Genomic DNA, 19,510 nt, shown 5'->3' with positions numbered 1-19,510 from the left:
ACGACGTTTTTATTTTATTGTTATTTTAATTTTTTCACCTACGTGACTTTATCGAAAAAAAACCTAAGAGTATGGATCCTTGCAGTCACGAAAGCTTCAAATCGAGAATAAGATCTCTACAGTCTTGCCGCCCACGACAGATGCCGGTTAATAAAAGCATTCCGGATGGCAAAAAGTGCCGGACATCGGAGCTTTTCCTGTACTGCCACCGGCACCCTCAACGCATTCCCCCGACTCACACGCACGCTCACCCGTCGCTGGGAGTCCAGGCTCGATGAGCGCAAACGGTTGATGTTTCTGCTCATAGTAAATCAGCACCTCGATGTCCTGATCAAACTTGAAGTCTCCTTCGAGGGACACCTGTTGGGAGTAACAGGCCAGAAAAAAGGGGAGAAACCCGATTGTTATACGTCGCAAGAGTTGGATTGAAAACGGTGGGAGCGGCTGCCTCGGCATATCATCATCATCGCACGAGGCGGGATGCGGGATGCTGATGGATGCTTCCAGACGCTACCCATGCCCCGCACAGTCTTGTCTTTGTTCGGTCTGCGTTGGCATCTCGCGGTGTTTTCGCGGACTGTGGTTTAACCCATATTACTTATTGTCACGCGAATTTTCAATAACGCGGCGTTCTTCGGGAACGCAACTACCACAGCGCTATAGAAGAATGTACCGTATTTGCGAGGCTGCAATATTGCGTTTTACCAGCAAGCCAAAACCTAAAGATAACCCAACGGTGGGGGGGGGGGGGTGGTAACCGTTGAAAGCGGTGGGAAGCACCTGGGCCGAGGCTCTGTCAGACTCGGCGAACGCCGCAGGCCCCAGAAGGCCGCTGGGAGAGGAGACGTCACGGATCCCCCCGGGGTTCTCGGCCGTGAGCGTGAACGACAGGGTGTAGGGCACGTCCTGGGACGGCGCCAGGTACGACACTCGGTCCGCCATGCCTAGGGGCAACAAAGCAGAGGGTGCGACATCGAGTGACCGTTTCAACAAGTCTCCACGACCGACGTGGGTTTGGGTTAGAACGCGTAAATGTCGGTGCCTGTCGTTAAACCCGCCGCCACGTAAACGAAAACGTGCCGATTCGCACACCGGTTGAGTGTTGGGAGAGTAAACCCACTACTGTGACACTTCGCCGGTAATTACAACAACCAGCAGCGTCATCATCAGGCGAGACAACCAGAGCTGTGGAAAAATCCTCCTGTTTCGGTCTTAAATAAATGGATAATATTGGTCCGTGAAAGCCTAGTATGTGCCTGCGCAGCGCGACTCACGACCTCCTCTTGATGCCAAGATCCAGGATGGTCATGTCTATGCGCCGCTTCTCGGTGGCAGCCCCAACAGTCTGGAACGCCATCACCCCTCCGCACATTCGCAGCATCACCTCAATCGCCTCCTTCAAGAGACACTTAAAAACTCACCTCTACAATCACGGCACTTTCGAGCGACTCTGAGCTTGGCTCCGCGCCTCTGAGTTGCGGCCGTTACGTACTTTTTATTAAACGGTTCAAGGAAGCCTTCGAGTTTTGTTTCACTTCAAACCAGGCGAGAGGTCAACATACCAACGACAGACTCACTCCCAAGAGCGACCCGACGAAAAACACAAAACGTATCGCCCTCATAATATAAAGGTGCAGCCCCTGCAACTGCTTGCTTACGGCACTGCTGGCAGAAGGGCCGTCCCACTAGAGGGAGCCCTGGAGGCCCTCCACTCTCCCACGACAGCCAGACACGATGGAAGAGGTGGCGGGGTGGGGGGGTAACCCCACCACGCGTCCCGCCTATCGACTGCGGTGTACCCCACTCTGCATTGCTTGGAGGATAACAGGCGTGGCAATTCAAGAAGCTTGTGACGTTGCTTCGAGTGCCGTGCCAGAGGGGGCGGCACGACCCAGCGGGCCTCCAGATTGCAAGCTCAGCCTGCATTTTTTAAATCCTTTATATTAAGTTCACTTGCTTGCGCGCTTACGACCGTGCAAATCACTTCTGACATTTTGCACACAGACTCGTTGTGCGTGACAATTTATTTTCGTGAAAATTTTTTTTTCATAACTTTACACTTTTTAGGAAATGTTTTTTATATTTAATTACCAATTGCTTAATGGTGGCAGGCAATCATCTGACCCATAGGTGGCAGCCATCTCAAGCCAGAGGACGAGAGGACTCTAGCCGCCACGCATATAAAGGATTTATAGTGAAAAACTTTGTTTTTACGGGTTAATTTTTATCCCGCGAGAATCCTTTAAGGTTTCCGGTCTTTTTTCCCCCCCAAACGGTTCGTTTTGCACGTGGGAGGACAAAGAAGGGAGCGCGCCGAGAGAAAATCGACGAACAAGAGGGGAAAATGCGTAAAAAAGTTTGCGCAGATGCGTTCACAATTTGTTTCCTGCACTTGTCATTTCCCGGTCACTTTAAAGCGCAATGACCTTTGGGAGCTTCACAATCTTATCGTGATCCATCAACCTCTGGCTGCAAAGTGACAAATTAAAGGGCAATCTTGATTTGAAGCTTTCGTGATTGCAGGAATCAATACTCTCTGGTTCTTTCGTTAAAGTCACGTGGGTAGAAAAAAGGATAAAAGAAAACACAACGCTTCGGTGGCAACACAAGCGGCAGTCTTTTTTTTTGTTTCTCACCTGAAGACGGCCGCTTGTGTTGCGACCGAAACGTCGTGTTCTCCATCTACGTGACTTTACCGAAAGAACCAGAGAGTATACATGAAAGGGCACTCCGTTAAAACTTTGTAGACACGTGCCTAGGCCGTGTCGTCTCGGGCTGTGTGACACAAGTTTGAAGTTTTAGTAAATTGTGGGAAAAAAAAATACGGACTAAAGACGTTCTGTTCCAATGCTGCAGCGCCATCTCTCGCTTCATTGTTGTGTAATGTGAGGTTATATCCAGGTCGTTGACGGATTACAACTCGTCACGATGATTGGCTCTGCCGGTCCTGGTCCATAGCCAATGGGGGGAAGCCTAGGGGCGTGGCCCTGACGTAATGGGAAGGTGACAGCTGTAAGTAGAGGATTGGTTCTGCTGGCTTTGGCCACAGCCAATGGGGAGATGAGTCAGGGGCGTGGTCCCGGGAGCTGACGAGGGAGCCTGGAATATTCCACGGAGGCTAACCAGGATTGGCGGAAACGTACCACGTGACCCGGGTATTAAATAGGGGTGGAGACGAACGACACGTGGTCAGAACGGGAACGAACAGAGGAAGGGGCCACGTGGGAGCGGGGCTCCAAGTTGCCACGTGGCAGTGTGTCTCTCTCTCTCTGTCCCTCTCACGCTGCCTGTCAGCAGCGTGAAGGAGAGCTGTAATGAAAAGTTAATAAAAGACCGGATTCCAGAAGTCGCCTCAACGACCTTTATTACAGTTGTACGACATCACGGTGTCGGAGTGCCGTAAAGATCAGAAGCCAGCTCCAGCCCTCTCTGCGAATGGCGACTAGCTGTGCGCGCGCTCTCCTACTTCCGTGCGGCCGCTGACGTGGACGCAGAGCGACACACAAACTAAAATTTCACATTCACGTAGTTCACGCCAGATAACCGCTCCAGGAGCAGTCGAGCATATCATCCTGGCGCGGAGCATCTGGGGGCGTTGCGTCGTTACGCGTTGTACGGTCCGTGCTGTATAACCCACAGCCTGACAACTGCCGGATAGTGTTTTTTAAATCGTCCATTCACGCGTCGTCACGTGCCCGCTATCTTGCCGCCATGGTCCGCGTGCGGTGGATGCGACTTAGGGCGGGCGACGATGCTCCGTCGGGTGACGAACAAAACGTGCGTGTACCCTGCAGCGAGTAGCGAGGGTTGAGCACGGTGGGCAGACAGAAGCGAACGGCGCCGTCGGGCTCCACTCCGAGCTCCGAGACAAACTCCAGCGACAGCTCCGCCTCTTCGCCGGCGCCGAGGTTACCCAGCATGCAGTGGAAGACTTCCCCGCACTCCTTCGACAGCCTGAACGCCCGGCGCCCCATGGCGATGGCGTCGTCGTATTCATCTTCGGCCTGAAATAAAGCGGTCACTCGCACATTCGCTCGTTCGGGGCGTTCCCGCTCCTCGCCTTAACAACTCACCTCGCTGTTCTCCAGCTCAGCCCACGACTGCACCCCCCCCCCCCCCCCCTCCTGAATCTCACCCTCATCACCAGCACCAGCACCACCACCGCGTTCTGGTGAGGGTTGTGGCGGCAGTATGTCGAGTAGGGTGGTCATGTCATAATCAATGTTTTTGGGTTTAGATCGCGTTATTTATAAATGTGTCGTAACCCTCCACCACACGACACGGCCAATCAGTAAAAAAGCGTCACGTTGACAAAAAGACAAATAGTTCAATGCTTTAGCCCACTGGTGTGTTGACACTTTTTTACTGATTGGCCGTGTCGGGTGGTGGAGGGTTACGACACATTTATAAATAACGCGATCTAAACCCAAAAACGTTGATTATGAATAATATTGGTCGCGAAAGCCTGCTACGTGTTAAACTGAGGGTGGTCCAGACCTCCCTTTCCCTGGTGACAGACTCTAGCATTACTACACACTACTACACTTTACATTACTATACACTAAGTACACTATACATTACTATACATTGCTTTACACTACTACACTTTACATTACTATACACCAAGTACACTATACATTACTATACACTACACTATACACTACTACACTTTACATTACTATACACCAAGTACGCTATACATTACTATACATTGCTTTACACTACTACACTACTATACACCACTATACAAAGACTCTAGCCCTTCCTGGGGAATTCCCAGGCGCTCCCAGGCCAGCCGAGCGACGTGGTACCGACAGCGTGTCCCGAGCCGGCCCCGGGGTCTCCGCCCAGTGAGACGTGCTGCCCGATAAGAGTTCCAGGGGGTTCCTGTTTCCTCTTCATATTTTCATTGCATGACTGTCACTCATTAACCCCATTCATTCAATCAATTGATCATCATAATCGGCCGTCATCAATTTCGCTTTCACCAAATTCACGCATCGCAGGTCCGCCCCCCTATTGCTTCCTCTCGTCTATTTCACTCGCCTCATCTCCGCCATTACGTTCACACACATGCGTTGCTGCGCCATTCGTAATTCTCTTAAAATACATTACGTTACGATGAGAATGCATCTGCAAGTCTGTGCTCGCAGATTAAAAACTCATTTCTTCAGAACTGCTTTTTCACGTTTAAGTTTTGTTGTCCGTCCCCCCCACCCCCCGCACCTCCGGTTTATCAGGATTTGCTATGCACAGCACCAAAGAAGTTCAACACACACACGTACATAGACTCAACCAAAGACCATGGGCCTGTCTTGGGGTGGAGCAGAGAAACCTGCATAAAGACCGTCCGTGATGGCGTGGTCTTGTGACAGCCTCATGCTCCACAGGCAGCGAAGAGGAGTGAGTGAGTAAGTAAGACTTGCATGCATACAGGCATTACCATTGGCGCGGAGTTTTTGTGCCTTTGTGTGTGAAGAAGATCACACCCCGGACGTGTACGACACCACACCGATAGCTTGATGATGGACATGTTGAAGAGTAACCTCTAAATTCGTGCTACGTGCTATGTGGGCACTGGGGTTAATGAAAATTATTTGAACGAGGAAGGGGGTTAGATTTTGGTGGTATAATTCAAAGGTCCCCCCATACAGCTTTTTAACAGACTGTCCGGGGCAAGCGCTGTTAGCGCAGCGCTTATTCAAACCGGCATAGCATACGAGGGCATGGTGTGGCCAGCTGCCCGGCAGCCTTTGTCTCCCCAGTGCAGATAGTTACACGCCATGCCAGGTGCTTATTTCAAGTCAACCTAGGAGAGAAGTAAAGTCCCGTTTGGATATTCGCCAAGCGGGAATATCACTCGGTTCGCAGGGTTCGTTGCGCTGTGCATTAACCGCACCCTACCACTCCCTATGGCGTCACTCGATCGGGCACACACGCACACAAATACAAAGGATCCCTCCCCACGTACGTAGCCTTAGGGGACTGTCGTGGCAAGCGCTGTTAGCGATCGCACGCACGCAAAAGACGCAGATCCCCCGTGTAGCCTGAACACTGTTGGGCAAGTGCTGTTAGCGAGCACCTATGAAGGCCGGCACGGCACACGAGGGGGTGGGTGGCCAGCGCCACGCCCGGCCACCTTTGTCTCCGCAGTGACGATGTTTTTACACACCGCACCAGGTAAGCATTTGAGGCGGAGTCGACCTAGGGGAGGCCCAGGACCGGTTCAAATAACCGTCACTGGTGTTGGTCGTGGGCGCGAATCGAACTCGGGGTTGCTGGGTTCGTAGCGCAGCACGCTAACCGCTACACCAACAACAACCGCCATTCGCCACTAAGATGGTGGTGACGTCACCACAACGCTTGTGCCAAGCCATGTGCACCTTGAGGCCACGTGAAGTGTCGAACGCCCGCTGGCAGGAGGTCACGGGGCAGACCCTGATGCCACAGGTCGACTGACACCACCGCTCCCTACACACACACGCTTGCGCGAACGCACCTCAATTTTTTCCTTCAGCGCCGCGCTCATCTCTCTGTCGGCGATGCGTGCACGGAACGCGTGCACGGCCGAGTCGTCGTCAAGAGGGAAGAAGAAGGAGGGCTCGATGGGGAAGGCTTCATCGTTGCGGTAGACCATGGAGGCCTTCACGTCGGCAACGAAGCCCCGCACCAACACCTTCACTGCGATGCTTTTCAGCGGCACCACTGGGGCAGGAGACCGTGTGGGGTAGTAAAAAAGTTAAAGTTAAAAAAACAAAAACACCCAAAACCTCGGCGGACTCATCGCCAGCAGAACCGTCACGGTCGGCAACAAGTACGTACGTAATCTATGGTGACCTTTTTTTGCTAGTACTTACGAACTTTCAGCAATATCAACAAACCCCTGGTCCGTATGTCCAGGTGCCCGTTCAGACGAAGAGTCGTAAGTTCAACCGCCGCGCAATAGATGACGGTGGTGACATCTACATCTGCAGAACGTGATGAAGCGGTGGCATCTACATCTACTGGCGATTATAAAACTTTTAAAGCCATTCCCCGTGTTTAGCGCACGTGCCGTACAGCGTGTTTAGAATTAACGGGAGTAAAGTTAGACTTACGAACAAATCAACTTACGAACGGGACCTCTGGAACATAACTCGTTGATAAGCAGAGGAGTCCCTGCATCAAAAAACGATGAAAAAATAAGAAGAGGTTTTACCCCTTTTGGCGTTCTCTGTGCTGACACTGTGAGACTAGGCCATAAAAAAGAATGTCTCTGGTTTAGGCCAATCAGTTTCAAAGACAGTGCGTATATTATCAAAGCGTGTTTGTTTGTATGTTTTACCACAAGTATGTTTAAATAGCATCTATTTGGTGTTTGAACATCTTAAAACCTCTTCTTGGTTCTTTCGGTCTTAGAGTCGCGGCAAGACCTGTTCTCCACCTGAGGACGGCTGCTTGCATTGCGGCCGAAACGTCGTGAGAATTATTTTATTATGTTTTATTTTTATTATTTTATTATTTCCCTTCTACGTGACTTTAACCGAAAAAACCAAGAAGATGAATCCCTGCAGTCACGAAAGCTTTAAATCGAAATCTTAAAACCTCCTGTTTAATGCCAGAAAGGGTAAAAGCGATCATTATTTTTTTCCATCAGGTATGTAATGTGCGTTCATCGAACTACTTTTGCACTGCACGTAGCCAACCGTGCCCATCGGGAGGTGCGGGAAATACGGCAAGAACCCGTTAAGCGCTCCAGCAGACGCGTTCCCGTAAAGTGCCGCGTCAATCGTTCAAGCGAAAACAAATCTCCCCCATCAATAATGCAACGATGAGGTTTGGCGACACAGAATGTACAACTACGCACACGCAGTTAAGACAGCGGGACAAATCGCGGTGGGTACGCCGCCGCGTTGCTCACTCACAATTATCACCGTCGCCAACGTACCCGAGACAACTTGCAGTTGCCAACGCAAAGTACGTATATGGAGAGATAGCATCTTACTACTCAAAAGCACAAGTGGGGGAATTACGCCCCATTTGCTAAAGTGCGTGACGGCTGTTTCGATGAGATCGCAAGCTGCTCACACGGCTCACCTTTCCGCGAGGACGCATGGTGATAGACGAGGCCACCTTCCATCCCGTCAGCCAAGACGTCCCGATCAGTGCAATATCAGCCTCCTAGTTGCACACTAAGAGAGAATACACACACGAATCAGGCGCAATGCCCGTCTTGACTTTGTTGTACACCGATCTGCATGGTCACTCTTGTGCAGTGACGTCACATAAGAGAGAAGGTTCAGGTGTTAGGATTTTTTAAAATAATGGCAATAAGTTACACCTGGTACTCCAGATTTAAAACGAATTTCTTTAGAACTGATTTGTGTTCAGTTTGTTGTCGTTCCCCCCCCCCCACGCCCCTCATATTATGGCGGTTGGCTACGTACGGTGCGAAAGAAGTTCCACATACATACATCAGAATATTTATTTATCCTGTAGGAATCCGATGAGCGAGGTAGCTCTTTTTCACAGATGTCCACTAGTTCACATACGGCTATCCAGGACGCTTGGCTAGGCACGATGGGTCATGACACCTGGAGGCACATTTGAAATGTCCCTATTGATTGCTATAGCAACTACCACTCAATAATCCCGAAATAAATTTGAAGGTGAAATGCGTTGGCATCACCTACACGTGCCGAAGGGGGGAAAACCCCACTTGGAATGTACCCGATCCTGTCAGACATCGCGAGCGAAGAAGTGAGTAACCACAGTGCGTGAATCGCAGGCACTGTCGAGGCGATTTGCATCAACGCCCATTGCTGTTCTCTACTTCCCCATCTTTGTGAAGAATGGTCAGCTGACACTCACTGCCCGCACGGCACAAGGAGGGCCCCTTTATCCAACATTGGGGCTGACAAACGGGCTGTACCTGCAGGCTGTGCTTATCAACTGGGATGAGTTCAGCCACGGTCTCAGTGACTTTAGGCGGATTCACGGATGCCAATAAAACGGACCGACAGAGAGTTGGGTAAGGCGAGTTGATAAGTTTAGCAAGCCTCAAAATGCAGCACTAACCCAGTGCACAGGCACTGTTCAGCTGGAGGAGTGTGCAGTCGTGTCCAGTGCTGTTTGTCAATCTGTGATGATAAACCACAGTTTGTCATAAAAAATGACATCACCAGTGCAAAGCACAGGCCTAAAAAGCCCCAAAAGCCGAGCAAAACACAGCACGATTGATGGTGCAATAGATAATAGTTTCTACGTTTCTTCAATTGAGCAAAGTTATAAAAAACTGTGAATTGACACAGGGCTGTTGTATATCCAAAGCAGAATATGGTTGCCAGTTTACGAACTTCCCCGCGCAAGAAATGCAGCTTGACGCGGACGCCGAGGTCTTAAATAATGAGAAAACGTATGGCTCTTCAGGTCAGTTAGTTCCACGGAGAGTAGCAATTCCTGTTGTGCATTTACAATGTTCTGAGTGCTCAAGACTCATGGGCCAAGGGGCCGAGGTTACGGTGATCGTAAATTTGTATTAAGTCCCAAGCTAAACCCTGAATATGGTTTTAGGACCACATCGGTGTTTGACGTTCCCGTTTATTTTCTTTAAAAATTGCCCCCCCCCCCTTCACGTCATCATGTGCCGAAAATGCAAATCTGTACTTAAGTAGGCCCTGCAACAGCGGCCGTAAGAAGCCAAGGGAGGGCGTTGCTGCCATACGCCTGTCCCCATGCAAACACGGGGGCTCTCATAGTTCAACTCTTTTTGAAGATTTATGCAAATCCCCCACCCCCCCAGCAAAAAAATTATGAAATAAATAATCCGTTTGATTCATTTTTGTTCACGTCTAAAATATTATCATTAATGTTGTCATATTTCTTCTTGGTTCTTTCGGTAAAGTCACGTAGAATGGAAATAATAAAATATAAAAAATAAAACATTATTTTATTATTTCCATTCTACGTGACTTTACCGAAAGAACCAAGAAGATGAATCCCTGCAGTCACGAAAGCTTTAAATCGAAATTGAAGTTGTAATATTTGTTTTAATATACACAGAATATCCCCAAAATTTGTTTTATGTGGGGGTATTGCACAAATCTTGTGCAGGAGTGCGTGGGTTCGATCCTGACCCGTGTCTATTTGGAGTTTGCGTGTCTCTCTCCCCGTGGTCGCGTGGATTTAGAATCAACATGCGTTTAGATTATTTGCTTACAACTTAAAATTCCCACATGATAAGCCACTTCCACGAGTTATTACGTGTGGCCAGATCGCCTCTGAAAAAATAGCTATATAGCTCGATGGGATTTACTTGCTAAATAAAAGTTAGTTTAAAAACACTCATTTAAGTATTTGCTGTGACTGCCAAAAAGTGAATATCTGGCTGTTTTGGCCGACAAGGCTTCAGAAATTATTGCATCTGTGAGAGACCGGATGCATTCCAAGTGATTTGGTCACAGGCCATGTGACCTGCAATGCGACCTGATGTCATCAGATGCAAATAGAACAAGGGAGGCACCAATAAAATGTGGGTTAATTTTCTGCGCCAAAGCCTTCTGCAAAGCCCTTGGGCATTACTACGAAGCCAAGCACAAAATTCGGCCCAAAAGTCGGGACGGAGCGAACATCCAGTTCCTATATATCTCCGCTCGGTACTTTACAGAATTAACAATGTCAAAGCCGTCAGGGTTGAATAACGACCCCAGCACTCACCAAGTTCTAGATTTGAAGCTTTCGTGACTGCAAGGATTCATATTCTTAGGTTTTTTTCGGTAAAAGTCACGTAAGTAAAAAAATTTAATTAATAAAAGTAAAATTAAAATAAAAATCACGACGTTTCGGAGGCAACACAAGCCTCCGTCTTCAGGTGGAACCGTCACAGCACGATAGCTGTATCAAGTAAGAGAAATTCCAAGAAAACAGTCCTTGTATATTACCTTGTTATCTCGGCATCTCTTGAGGAAGGCCAGCGTTTCGAGAATTTAATTTTATTTTTTTACCTACGTGACTTTACCGAAAAAACCTAAGAATATGCATACTCACCAAATTCACTCCCAGTTTAAACATGTAGGCTTTCACGACCAATATAATCCGTAATACAGGTTTTATTTTATTATGTTTAATTTTTATTATTTTATTACTTCCCTTCTACGTGACTTTACCGAAAGAACCAAGAAGATGAATACAGGTTTTGTTGGGTTAGATCGAGTAAATGTGTCGTTAAACCCGCCACCGCCAATTAGTAAGGTTTGTCACATAACCATGCCAATTCGTTACTCGTGTAAAGACGACTTCGACGCACTTGTACGGTTACGGAATTCTTTATCAAGGGAGCCACGTGCTAACATCAAAAATGGCGAAGACGCCACTGCAGCAGCGCCGAGTTTCTCTGCGCATTTCCTTCATACTACACGGTGCGTGTCCTCGCCCCCATTCCCGATCCTTCTCGCTGGCCCTCGACCACTCGGCCCTACAGGTTGACTACACGGTCCTAATTCTAGATTTGAAGCTTTCGTGACTGCAAGGAATCATATTCTCAGGTTTTTTCGGTAAAGTCACGTAGGTAAAACATCAAAATTAATGAAAATAAAATAAAAACAAAAATCACGACGTTTCGGAGGCAACACAAGTCTCCGTCATCAGGTGGGACCGTCACAGCCAGATTAGCTGGTTACACGGTCCTATTACATCACCTGGCCACGTCCCTATCCTTGAACATTATCGTGGCCACTAGTCCACTCGCGCTCTGGGTTGACATACGCACATACAATACTGTGCAAATGTAATCATATAAACACGCGTATTAAAAAAACTCATGTCTTTACATACACACGCGCATATAGCAATGTTATAGTTGTACATACACGCGTAAGGACACATGCCACACACAAACCCGTGTACTCATACACACACATGTATACAAAGATCCCCCGTATAGCCTTGACAGACTGTAGGGGCAAGTGCTGTTAGCGAGCACCTGTTAAGGCCGGAACGGCACACGAGGGGGTGGGTGGCCAGCACCACGCCCGGCCGCCTTTGTCTCCCCAGTGGCGATGTCTACACACCGCACCGTACTACAACACATTTGAGGTCGAGTCGACCTAGGGGAGGCCCAAACACCGGCTCAGTATGCTCGTGGGTGTATGACGCAAACATACGCAGATGTGCCCGTACGCCTCCACACGTATAGTGCATACAGTACATACAGTACCAGTGTATACAGTACCACCGTGTATACAGTGCTACAGCATATACAGTACACACAGTACACCAGTATGTACAGTACTGCAGTATGTACAGTACTGCAGTATGTACAGTACTGCAGTATGTACAGTACTGCAGTATATACAGTACTACGGTATATACAGTACTGCAGTATATACAGTACTACGGTATATACAGTACTACAGTATGTACAGTTCTACAATGTATACAGTACCACAGTATATACAGTACTGCAGTATATACAGTATAACAGTGTACACAGTACCACAGTATATACAGTACATACAGTGCTACAGTACATAGTGATACAGTATACACAGCGCTCGTATGTACAGTACCGCCGTATATACAGTACTCCCGTTTATACAGTACTACAGTATACACAGTACCACAGTATATACAGTACAAAGACAAAGATCCCCCCCTCACCCGTGTAGCCTTCAACAGGCTGTAGGGGCAAGTGCACCTATGCAGGCCGCCACTGCGGGCACACTCGTTTGAGGCCGAGTCTACCTAGGGGAGGCCCAGGGACCGGTTCGAATAATCGCTCGAATACACAAACACACGCCTGCAGAGCTGAACGATTACCTCACACACGAATGTGATCGCTTCCTCTATCGATCCGCTGCTGAATGGTCGTGTCGATTGGTTTGACCATACTTCACCACTCTGGTCGGTTGTGATATCGCTCGCCGTGGTCTCGAATCCAACTCGGGTTTCGTAGTGAGGCAGTGGAAAAACACAACCGTGCCACCAAATACAACAACGCCACTACCCCCCTCAGTCTGTACACATCATTCTAGATTTGAAGTTTTCGTGACTGCAATGATTCATACTTTGGTTTTTTTCGGTAAAATCACGTAGGTAAAAATAAATAAATAAATGTTGCTTTTTTCTTTATTTAGGTAAAAAATAAATAAATGAAAAAACTATTTTTCTCACATTTATTTTTACCTACGTGATGTAAATAAATGAATTTTGGTTTATTTTTCATTTCTTATTTTTACCAGGTGACTTTACCGAAAAGAGCCAAGAGTATGACATTTTTTTCTTTTTTCATTTATTTATTTGTACCTACGTGATATAAATAAATGGAAATTTTGTGTTGTTTTTTTCATTTATTTATTTTTACCGACGCGCAGTGTGTGTAGTACGTGCAGTGTAGTACGTGCAGTGTGTGTAGTACGTGCAGTGTAGTACGTGCAGTACGTGCAGTGTGTGTAGTACGTGCAATGTAGTACGTGCAGTGTGTGTGTAGTACGTGCAGTGTGTGTAGTACGTGCAGTGTGTGTGTAGTACGTGCAGTGTGTGTGTAGTACGTGCAGTGTGTGTGTAGTACGTGCAGTGTGTGTAGTACGTGCAGTGTGTGTAGTACGTGCAGTGTGTGTGTAGTACGTGCAGTGTGTGTGTAGTACGTGCAGTGTGTGTAGTACGTGCAGTGTGTGTGTAGTACGTGCAGTGTGTGTGTAGTACGTGCAGTGTGTGTAGTACGTGCAGTGTGTGTAGTACGTGCAGTGTGTGTGTAGTACGTGCAGTGTGTGTGTGTAGTACGTGCAGTGTGTGTAGTACGTGCAGTGTGTGTGTGTAGTACGTGCAGTGTGTGTAGTACGTGCAGAGTGTGTGTAGTACGTGCAGTGTGTGTAGTACGTGCAGTGTGTGTAGTACGTGCAGAGTGTGTGTAGTACGTGCAGTGTGTGTGTAGTACGTGCAGTGTGTGTGTAGTACGTGCAGTGTGTGTGTAGTACGTGCAGTGTGTGTGTAGTACGTGCAGTGTGTGTAGTACGTGCAGTGTGTGTAGTACGTGCAGTGTGTGTGTGTAGTACGTGCAGTGTGTGTGTGTAGTACGTGCAGTGTGTGTGTAGTACGTGCAGTGTGTGTGTAGTACGTGCAGTGTGTGTAGTACGTGCAGTGTGTGTAGTACGTGCAGTGTGTGTGTAGTACGTGCAGTGTGTGTAGTACGTGCAGTGTGTGTAGTACGTGCAGTGTGTGTGTAGTACGTGCAGTGTGTGTGTAGTACGTGCAGTGTGTGTGTAGTACGTGCAGTGTGTGTGTGTAGTACGTGCAGTGTGTGTGTATAGTACGTGCAGTGTGTGTGTAGTACGTGCAGTGTGTGTGTATTACGTGCAGTGTGTGTGTAGTACGTGCAGTGTGTGTGTAGTACGTGCAGTGTGTGTGTAGTACGTGCAGTGTGTGTGTAGTACGTGCAGTGTGTGTGTAGTACGTGCAGTACGTGCAGTGTGTGTGTGTAGTACGTGCAGTGTGTGTGCAGTACGTGCAGTGTGTGTGTGTAGTACGTGCAGTGTGTGTGTAGTACGTGCAGTGTGTGTGTGTAGTACGTGCAGAGTGTGTGTAGTACGTGCAGTGTGTGTGTAGTACGTGCAGTGTGTGTGTGTAGTACGTGCAGTGTGTGTGTAGTACGTGCAGTGTGTGTGTGTAGTACGTGCAGTGTGTGTGCAGTACGTGCAGTGTAGTACGTGCAGTGTAGTACGTGCAGTGTGTAGTACGTGCAGTGTGTAGTACGTGCAGTGTGTGTGTAGTACGTGCAGTGTGTGTGTAGTACGTGCAGTGTGTGTGTAGTACGCGCAGTGTGTGTAGTACGTGCAGTGTGTGTATTACGTGCAGTGTGTGTAGTACGTGCAGTGTGTGTGTAGTACGTGCAGTGTGTGTGTAGTACGTGCAGTGTGTGTAGTACGTGCAGTGTGTGTGTAGTACGTGCAGTGTGTGTGTAGTACGTGCAGTACGTGCAGTGTGTGTGTGTAGTACGTGCAGTGTGTGTGTATTACGTGCAGTGTGTGTGCAGTACGTGCAGTGTGTGTGTGTAGTACGTGCAGTGTGTGTGTAGTATGTGCAGTGTGTGTGTGTAGTACGTGCAGTGTGTGTGTGTAGTACGTGCAGTGTGTAGTACGTGCAGAGTGTGTAGTACGTGCAGTGTGTGTAGTACGTGCAGTACGTGCAGTGTGTGTAGTACGTGCAGTGTGTGTGTAGTACGTGCAGAGTGTGTAGTACGTGCAGAGTGTGTAGTACGTGCAGTGTGTGTGTAGTACGTGCAGTGTGTGTAGTACGTGCAGTACGTGCAGTGTGTGTAGTACGTGCAGTGTGTGTGTAGTACGTGCAGTGTGTGTGTGTAGTACGTGCAGTGTGTGTGTAGTACGTGCAGTGTGTGTAGTACGTGCAGTACGTGCAGTGTGTGTAGTACGTGCAGTGTGTGTGTAGTACGTGCAGTGTGTGTGTGTAGTACGTGCAGTGTGTGTGTAGTACGTGCAGTACGTGCAGTGTGTGTGTGTAGTACGTGCAGTGTAGTACGTGCAGTGTGTAGTACGTGCAGAGTGTGTGTGTAGTACGTGCAGTGTGTGTGTAGTACGTGCAGTACGTGCAGTGTGTGTGTGTAGTACGTGCAGTGTAGTACGTGCAGTGTGTGTGTGCAGTACGTGCAGTGTGTGTGTAGTACGTGCAGTGTGTGTGTAGTACGTGCAGAGTGTGTGTGTAGTACGTGCAGTGTGTGTAGTACGTGCAGTGTGTGTGTGTAGTACGTGCAGTGTGTGTGTAGTACGTGCAGTGTGTGTAGTACGTGCAGTGTGTGTGTAGTACGTGCAGTGTGTGTGTAGTACGTGCAGTGTGTGTAGTACGTGCAGAGTGTGTGTAGTACGTGCAGTGTGTGTGTGTAGTACGTGCAGTGTGTGTGTGCAGTACGTGCAGTGTGTGTGTGTAGTACGTGCAGTGTGTGTGTGTAGTACGTGCAGTGTGTGTGTGTAGTACGTGCAGTGTGTGTGTGCAGTACGTGCAGTGTGTGTGTAGTACGTGCAGTGTGTGTGTGTAGTACGTGCAGTGTGTGTGTAGTACGTGCAGTGTGTGTAGTACGTGCAGTGTGTGTAGTACGTGCAGTGTGTGTAGTACGTGCAGTGTGTGTAGTACGTGCAGTGTGTGTGTAGTACGTGCAGTGTGTGTGTAGTACGTGCAGTGTGTGTAGTACGTGCAGAGTGTGTGTAGTACGTGCAGTGTGTGTGTAGTACGTGCAGAGTGTGTGTAGTACGTGCAGAGTGTGTGTAGTACGTGCAGTGTGTGTGTAGTACGTGCAGTGTGTGTGTAGTACGTGCAGAGTGTGTGTAGTACGTGCAGTGTGTGTGTGTAGTACGTGCAGTGTGTGTGTGTAGTACGTGCAGTGTGTGTGTGCAGTACGTGCAGTGTGTGTGTAGTACGTGCAGTGTGTGTGTGTAGTACGTGCAGTGTGTGTGTAGTACGTGCAGTGTGTGTAGTACGTGCAGTGTGTGTAGTACGTGCAGTGTGTGTAGTACGTGCAGTGTGTGTGTAGTACGTGCAGTGTGTGTGTAGTACGTGCAGTGTGTGTAGTACGTGCAGAGTGTGTGTAGTACGTGCAGTGTGTGTGTGTAGTACGTGCAGAGTGTGTGTAGTACGTGCAGTGTGTGTGTGTAGTACGTGCAGTGTGTGTGTGTAGTACGTGCAGAGTGTGTGTAGTACGTGCAGTGTGTGTGTGTAGTACGTGCAGTGTGTGTAGTACGTGCAGTGTGTGTAGTACGTGCAGTGTGTAGTACGTGCAGTGTGTGTAGTACGTGCAGTGTGTGTAGTACGTGCAGTGTGTGTGTAGTACGTGCAGTGTGTGTAGTACGTGCAGTGTGTGTAGTACGTGCAGTGTGTGTGTAGTACGTGCAGTGTGTGTAGTACGTGCAGTGTGTGTGTAGTACGTGCAGTGTGTGTAGTACGTGCAGTGTGTGTGTGCAGTACGTGCAGTGTGTGTGTAGTACGTGCAGTGTGTGTGTAGTACGTGCAGTGTGTGTGTGTAGTACGTGCAGTGTGTGTGTGTAGTACGTGCAGTGTGTGTGTAGTACGTGCAGTGTGTGTGTGTAGTACGTGCAGTGTGTGTGTAGTACGTGCAGTGTGTGTGTAGTACGTGCAGTGTGTGTGTGTAGTACGTGCAGTGTGTGTGTAGTACGTGCAGTGTGTGTGTGTAGTACGTGCAGTGTGTGTGTGTAGTACGTGCAGTGTGTGTGTGTAGTACGTGCAGTGTGTGTGTAGTACGTGCAGTGTGTGTGTAGTACGTGCAGTGTGTGTGTGTAGTACGTGCAGTGTGTGTGTAGTACGTGCAGTGTGTGTGTAGTACGTGCAGTGTGTGTGTGTAGTACGTGCAGTGTGTGTGTGTAGTACGTGCAGTGTGTGTGTAGTACGTGCAGTGTGTGTGTAGTACGTGCAGTGTGTGTGTGTAGTACGTGCAGTGTGTGTGTAGTACGTGCAGTGTGTGTGTAGTACGTGCAGTGTGTGTGTAGTACGTGCAGTGTGTAGTACGTGCAGTGTGTGTGTAGTACGTGCAGTGTGTGTGTAGTACGTGCAGTGTAGTACGTGCAGTGTGTGTGTAGTACGTGCAGTGTGTGTGTAGTACGTGCAGTGTGTAGTACGTGCAGTGTAGTACGTGTAGTGTAGTACGTGCAGTGTGTGTAGTACGTGCAGTGTGTGTGGTACGTGCAGTGTGTGTGTAGTACGTGCAGTGTGTGTAGTACGTGCAGTGTGTGTGGTACGTGCAGTGTGTGTGTAGTACGTGCAGTGTGTGTAGTACGTGCAGTGTGTGTGTAGTACGTGCAGTGTGTGTGTAGTACGTGCAGTGTAGTACGTGCAGTGTAGTACGTGCAGTGTGTGTAGTACGTGCAGTGTGTGTGGTACGTGCAGTGTGTGTGCAGTACGTGCAGTGTGTGTGTAGTACGTGCAGTGTGTGTGTAGTACGTGCAGTGTGTAGTACGTGCAGTGTGTGTGTAGTACGTGCAGTGTGTGTGTAGTACGTGCAGTGTGTGTGTACTACGTGCAGTGTAGTACGTGCAGTGTAGTACGTGTAGTGTGTGTGTAGTACGTGCAGTGTGTAGTACGTGCAGTGTGTGTGTAGTACGTGCAGTGTAGTACGTGCAGTGTGTGTGTAGTACGTGCAGTGTGTAGTACGTGCAGTGTGTGTGTAGTACGTGCAGTGTGTGTAGTACGTGCAGTGTGTGTGTACTACGTGCAGTGTAGTACGTGCAGTGTAGTACGTGTAGTGTAGTACGTGCAGTGTGTGTAGTACGTGCAGTGTGTGTAGTACGTGCAGTGTGTGTAGTACGTGCAGTGTGTAGTACGTGCAGTGTGTAGTACGTGCAGTGTGTGTGGTACGTGCAGTGTGTAGTACGTGCAGTGTGTGTAGTACGTGCAGTGTGTAGTACGTGCAGTGTGTGTAGTACGTGCAGTGTGGTACGTGCAGTGTGGTAGGTGCAGTGTGGTACGTGCAGTGTGTGTGTAGTACGTGCAGTGTGTGTAGTACGTGCAGTGTGTGTGTACTACGTGCAGTGTAGTACGTGCAGTGTAGTACGTGTAGTGTAGTACGTGCAGTGTGTGTAGTACGTGCAGTGTGTAGTACGTGCAGTGTGTGTGGTACGTGCAGTGTGTAGTACGTGCAGTGTGTGTAGTACGTGCAATGTGTAGTACGTGCAGTGTGTGTAGTACGTGCAGTGTGTAGTACGTGCAGTGTGTGTGGTACGTGCAGTGTGTAGTACGTGCAGTGTGTGTGGTACGTGCAATGTGTAGTACGTGCAGGGTGTAGTACGTGCAGTGTGGTACGTGCAGTGTGGTACGTGCAGTGTGGTAGGTGCAGTGTGGTACGTGCAGTGTGTGTGTAGTACGTGCAGTGTGTGTGGTACGTGCAGTGTGTGTGTGTAGTACGTGCAGTGTGTGTGTAGTACGTGCAGTGTGTGTGTGGTACGTGCAGTGTGTGTGTAGTACGTGCAGTGTGTGTGTGGTACGTGCAGTGTGTGTGTGGTACGTGCAGTGTACTACTTACCGTGTGTGCAGTACGTGCAGTGTAGTACTTGCCGTGTGTGTACTACGTGCAGTTTGTGTGTTTATTTATAGGAGTTTCCGTACCACGTGATGATTATAGGCGGGGCTCTGTGGTAGGCACATCCCATAGGGGGGGTGGGCTGCCCTTACAAAAAGACTGTAGACTTTTTAGTTTACTGGAGTTTATAGGAGTTTCCGGACCATGTGATAATGATTGACATGTCCCTATGGAGGGGGGGGGAGGGCAGTCTATAGGGGATGACCCTTATAGGGGCCGTAACCCAAATCTCAAGATTTTATTTCACAAAATAAAAAAGACTGTAGACTTTTTAGTTTACTGTTCCAGGTAAGGGGTTTATAGGAGTTTCCGGACCATGTGATAATGATTGGCATGTCCCTATGGGGGGGGGAGGGCTGTCTATAGGGGATGACCCTTATAGGGGCCGTAACCCAAATCTCAAGATTTTATTTGACAAAATAAAAGACTGTAGACTTT

General features: G+C 48.7%; 1 protein-coding gene across 4 annotated transcripts in view; it reads right to left on the bottom strand.

Annotated features, from left to right (window-relative positions):
- LOC144734518 (von Willebrand factor A domain-containing protein 5A-like) overlaps positions 1-19,108 on the bottom strand; it is a 45,825-nt gene extending 26,717 nt beyond the window's left edge. Inside the window, exons 1-6 of one of the 4 annotated variants that reach the window (XM_078616749.1) lie at positions 19,016-19,108; positions 8,077-8,171; positions 6,500-6,705; positions 3,788-4,004; positions 781-944; positions 252-360 (exon numbers count right to left, since the gene is read on the bottom strand). In XM_078616749.1, the coding sequence (XP_078472875.1) occupies positions 252-360; positions 781-944; positions 3,788-4,004; positions 6,500-6,705; positions 8,077-8,119 (739 nt within the window). In that variant the 5' untranslated portion in view covers positions 8,120-8,171; positions 19,016-19,108. Of the gene's footprint in view, positions 1-251; positions 361-780; positions 945-3,787; positions 4,005-6,499; positions 6,706-8,076; positions 8,173-12,795; positions 12,960-14,466; positions 14,489-14,654; positions 14,682-19,015 lie in introns of those variants that run through there. The other 3 variants (XM_078616750.1, XM_078616751.1, XM_078616752.1) reach the window with 3 other exon arrangements.
- Positions 19,109-19,510: the final 402 nt, after the last annotated feature.

Source organism: Lampetra planeri, chromosome 51 (assembly GCF_965212315.1).
Source record: "Lampetra planeri chromosome 51, kcLamPlan1.2.h2, whole genome shotgun sequence".
In the NCBI taxonomy this organism is placed as follows: Eukaryota; Metazoa; Chordata; class Hyperoartia; order Petromyzontiformes; family Petromyzontidae; genus Lampetra; species Lampetra planeri.
This window is presented reverse-complemented; position numbering and strand designations above follow the sequence as displayed.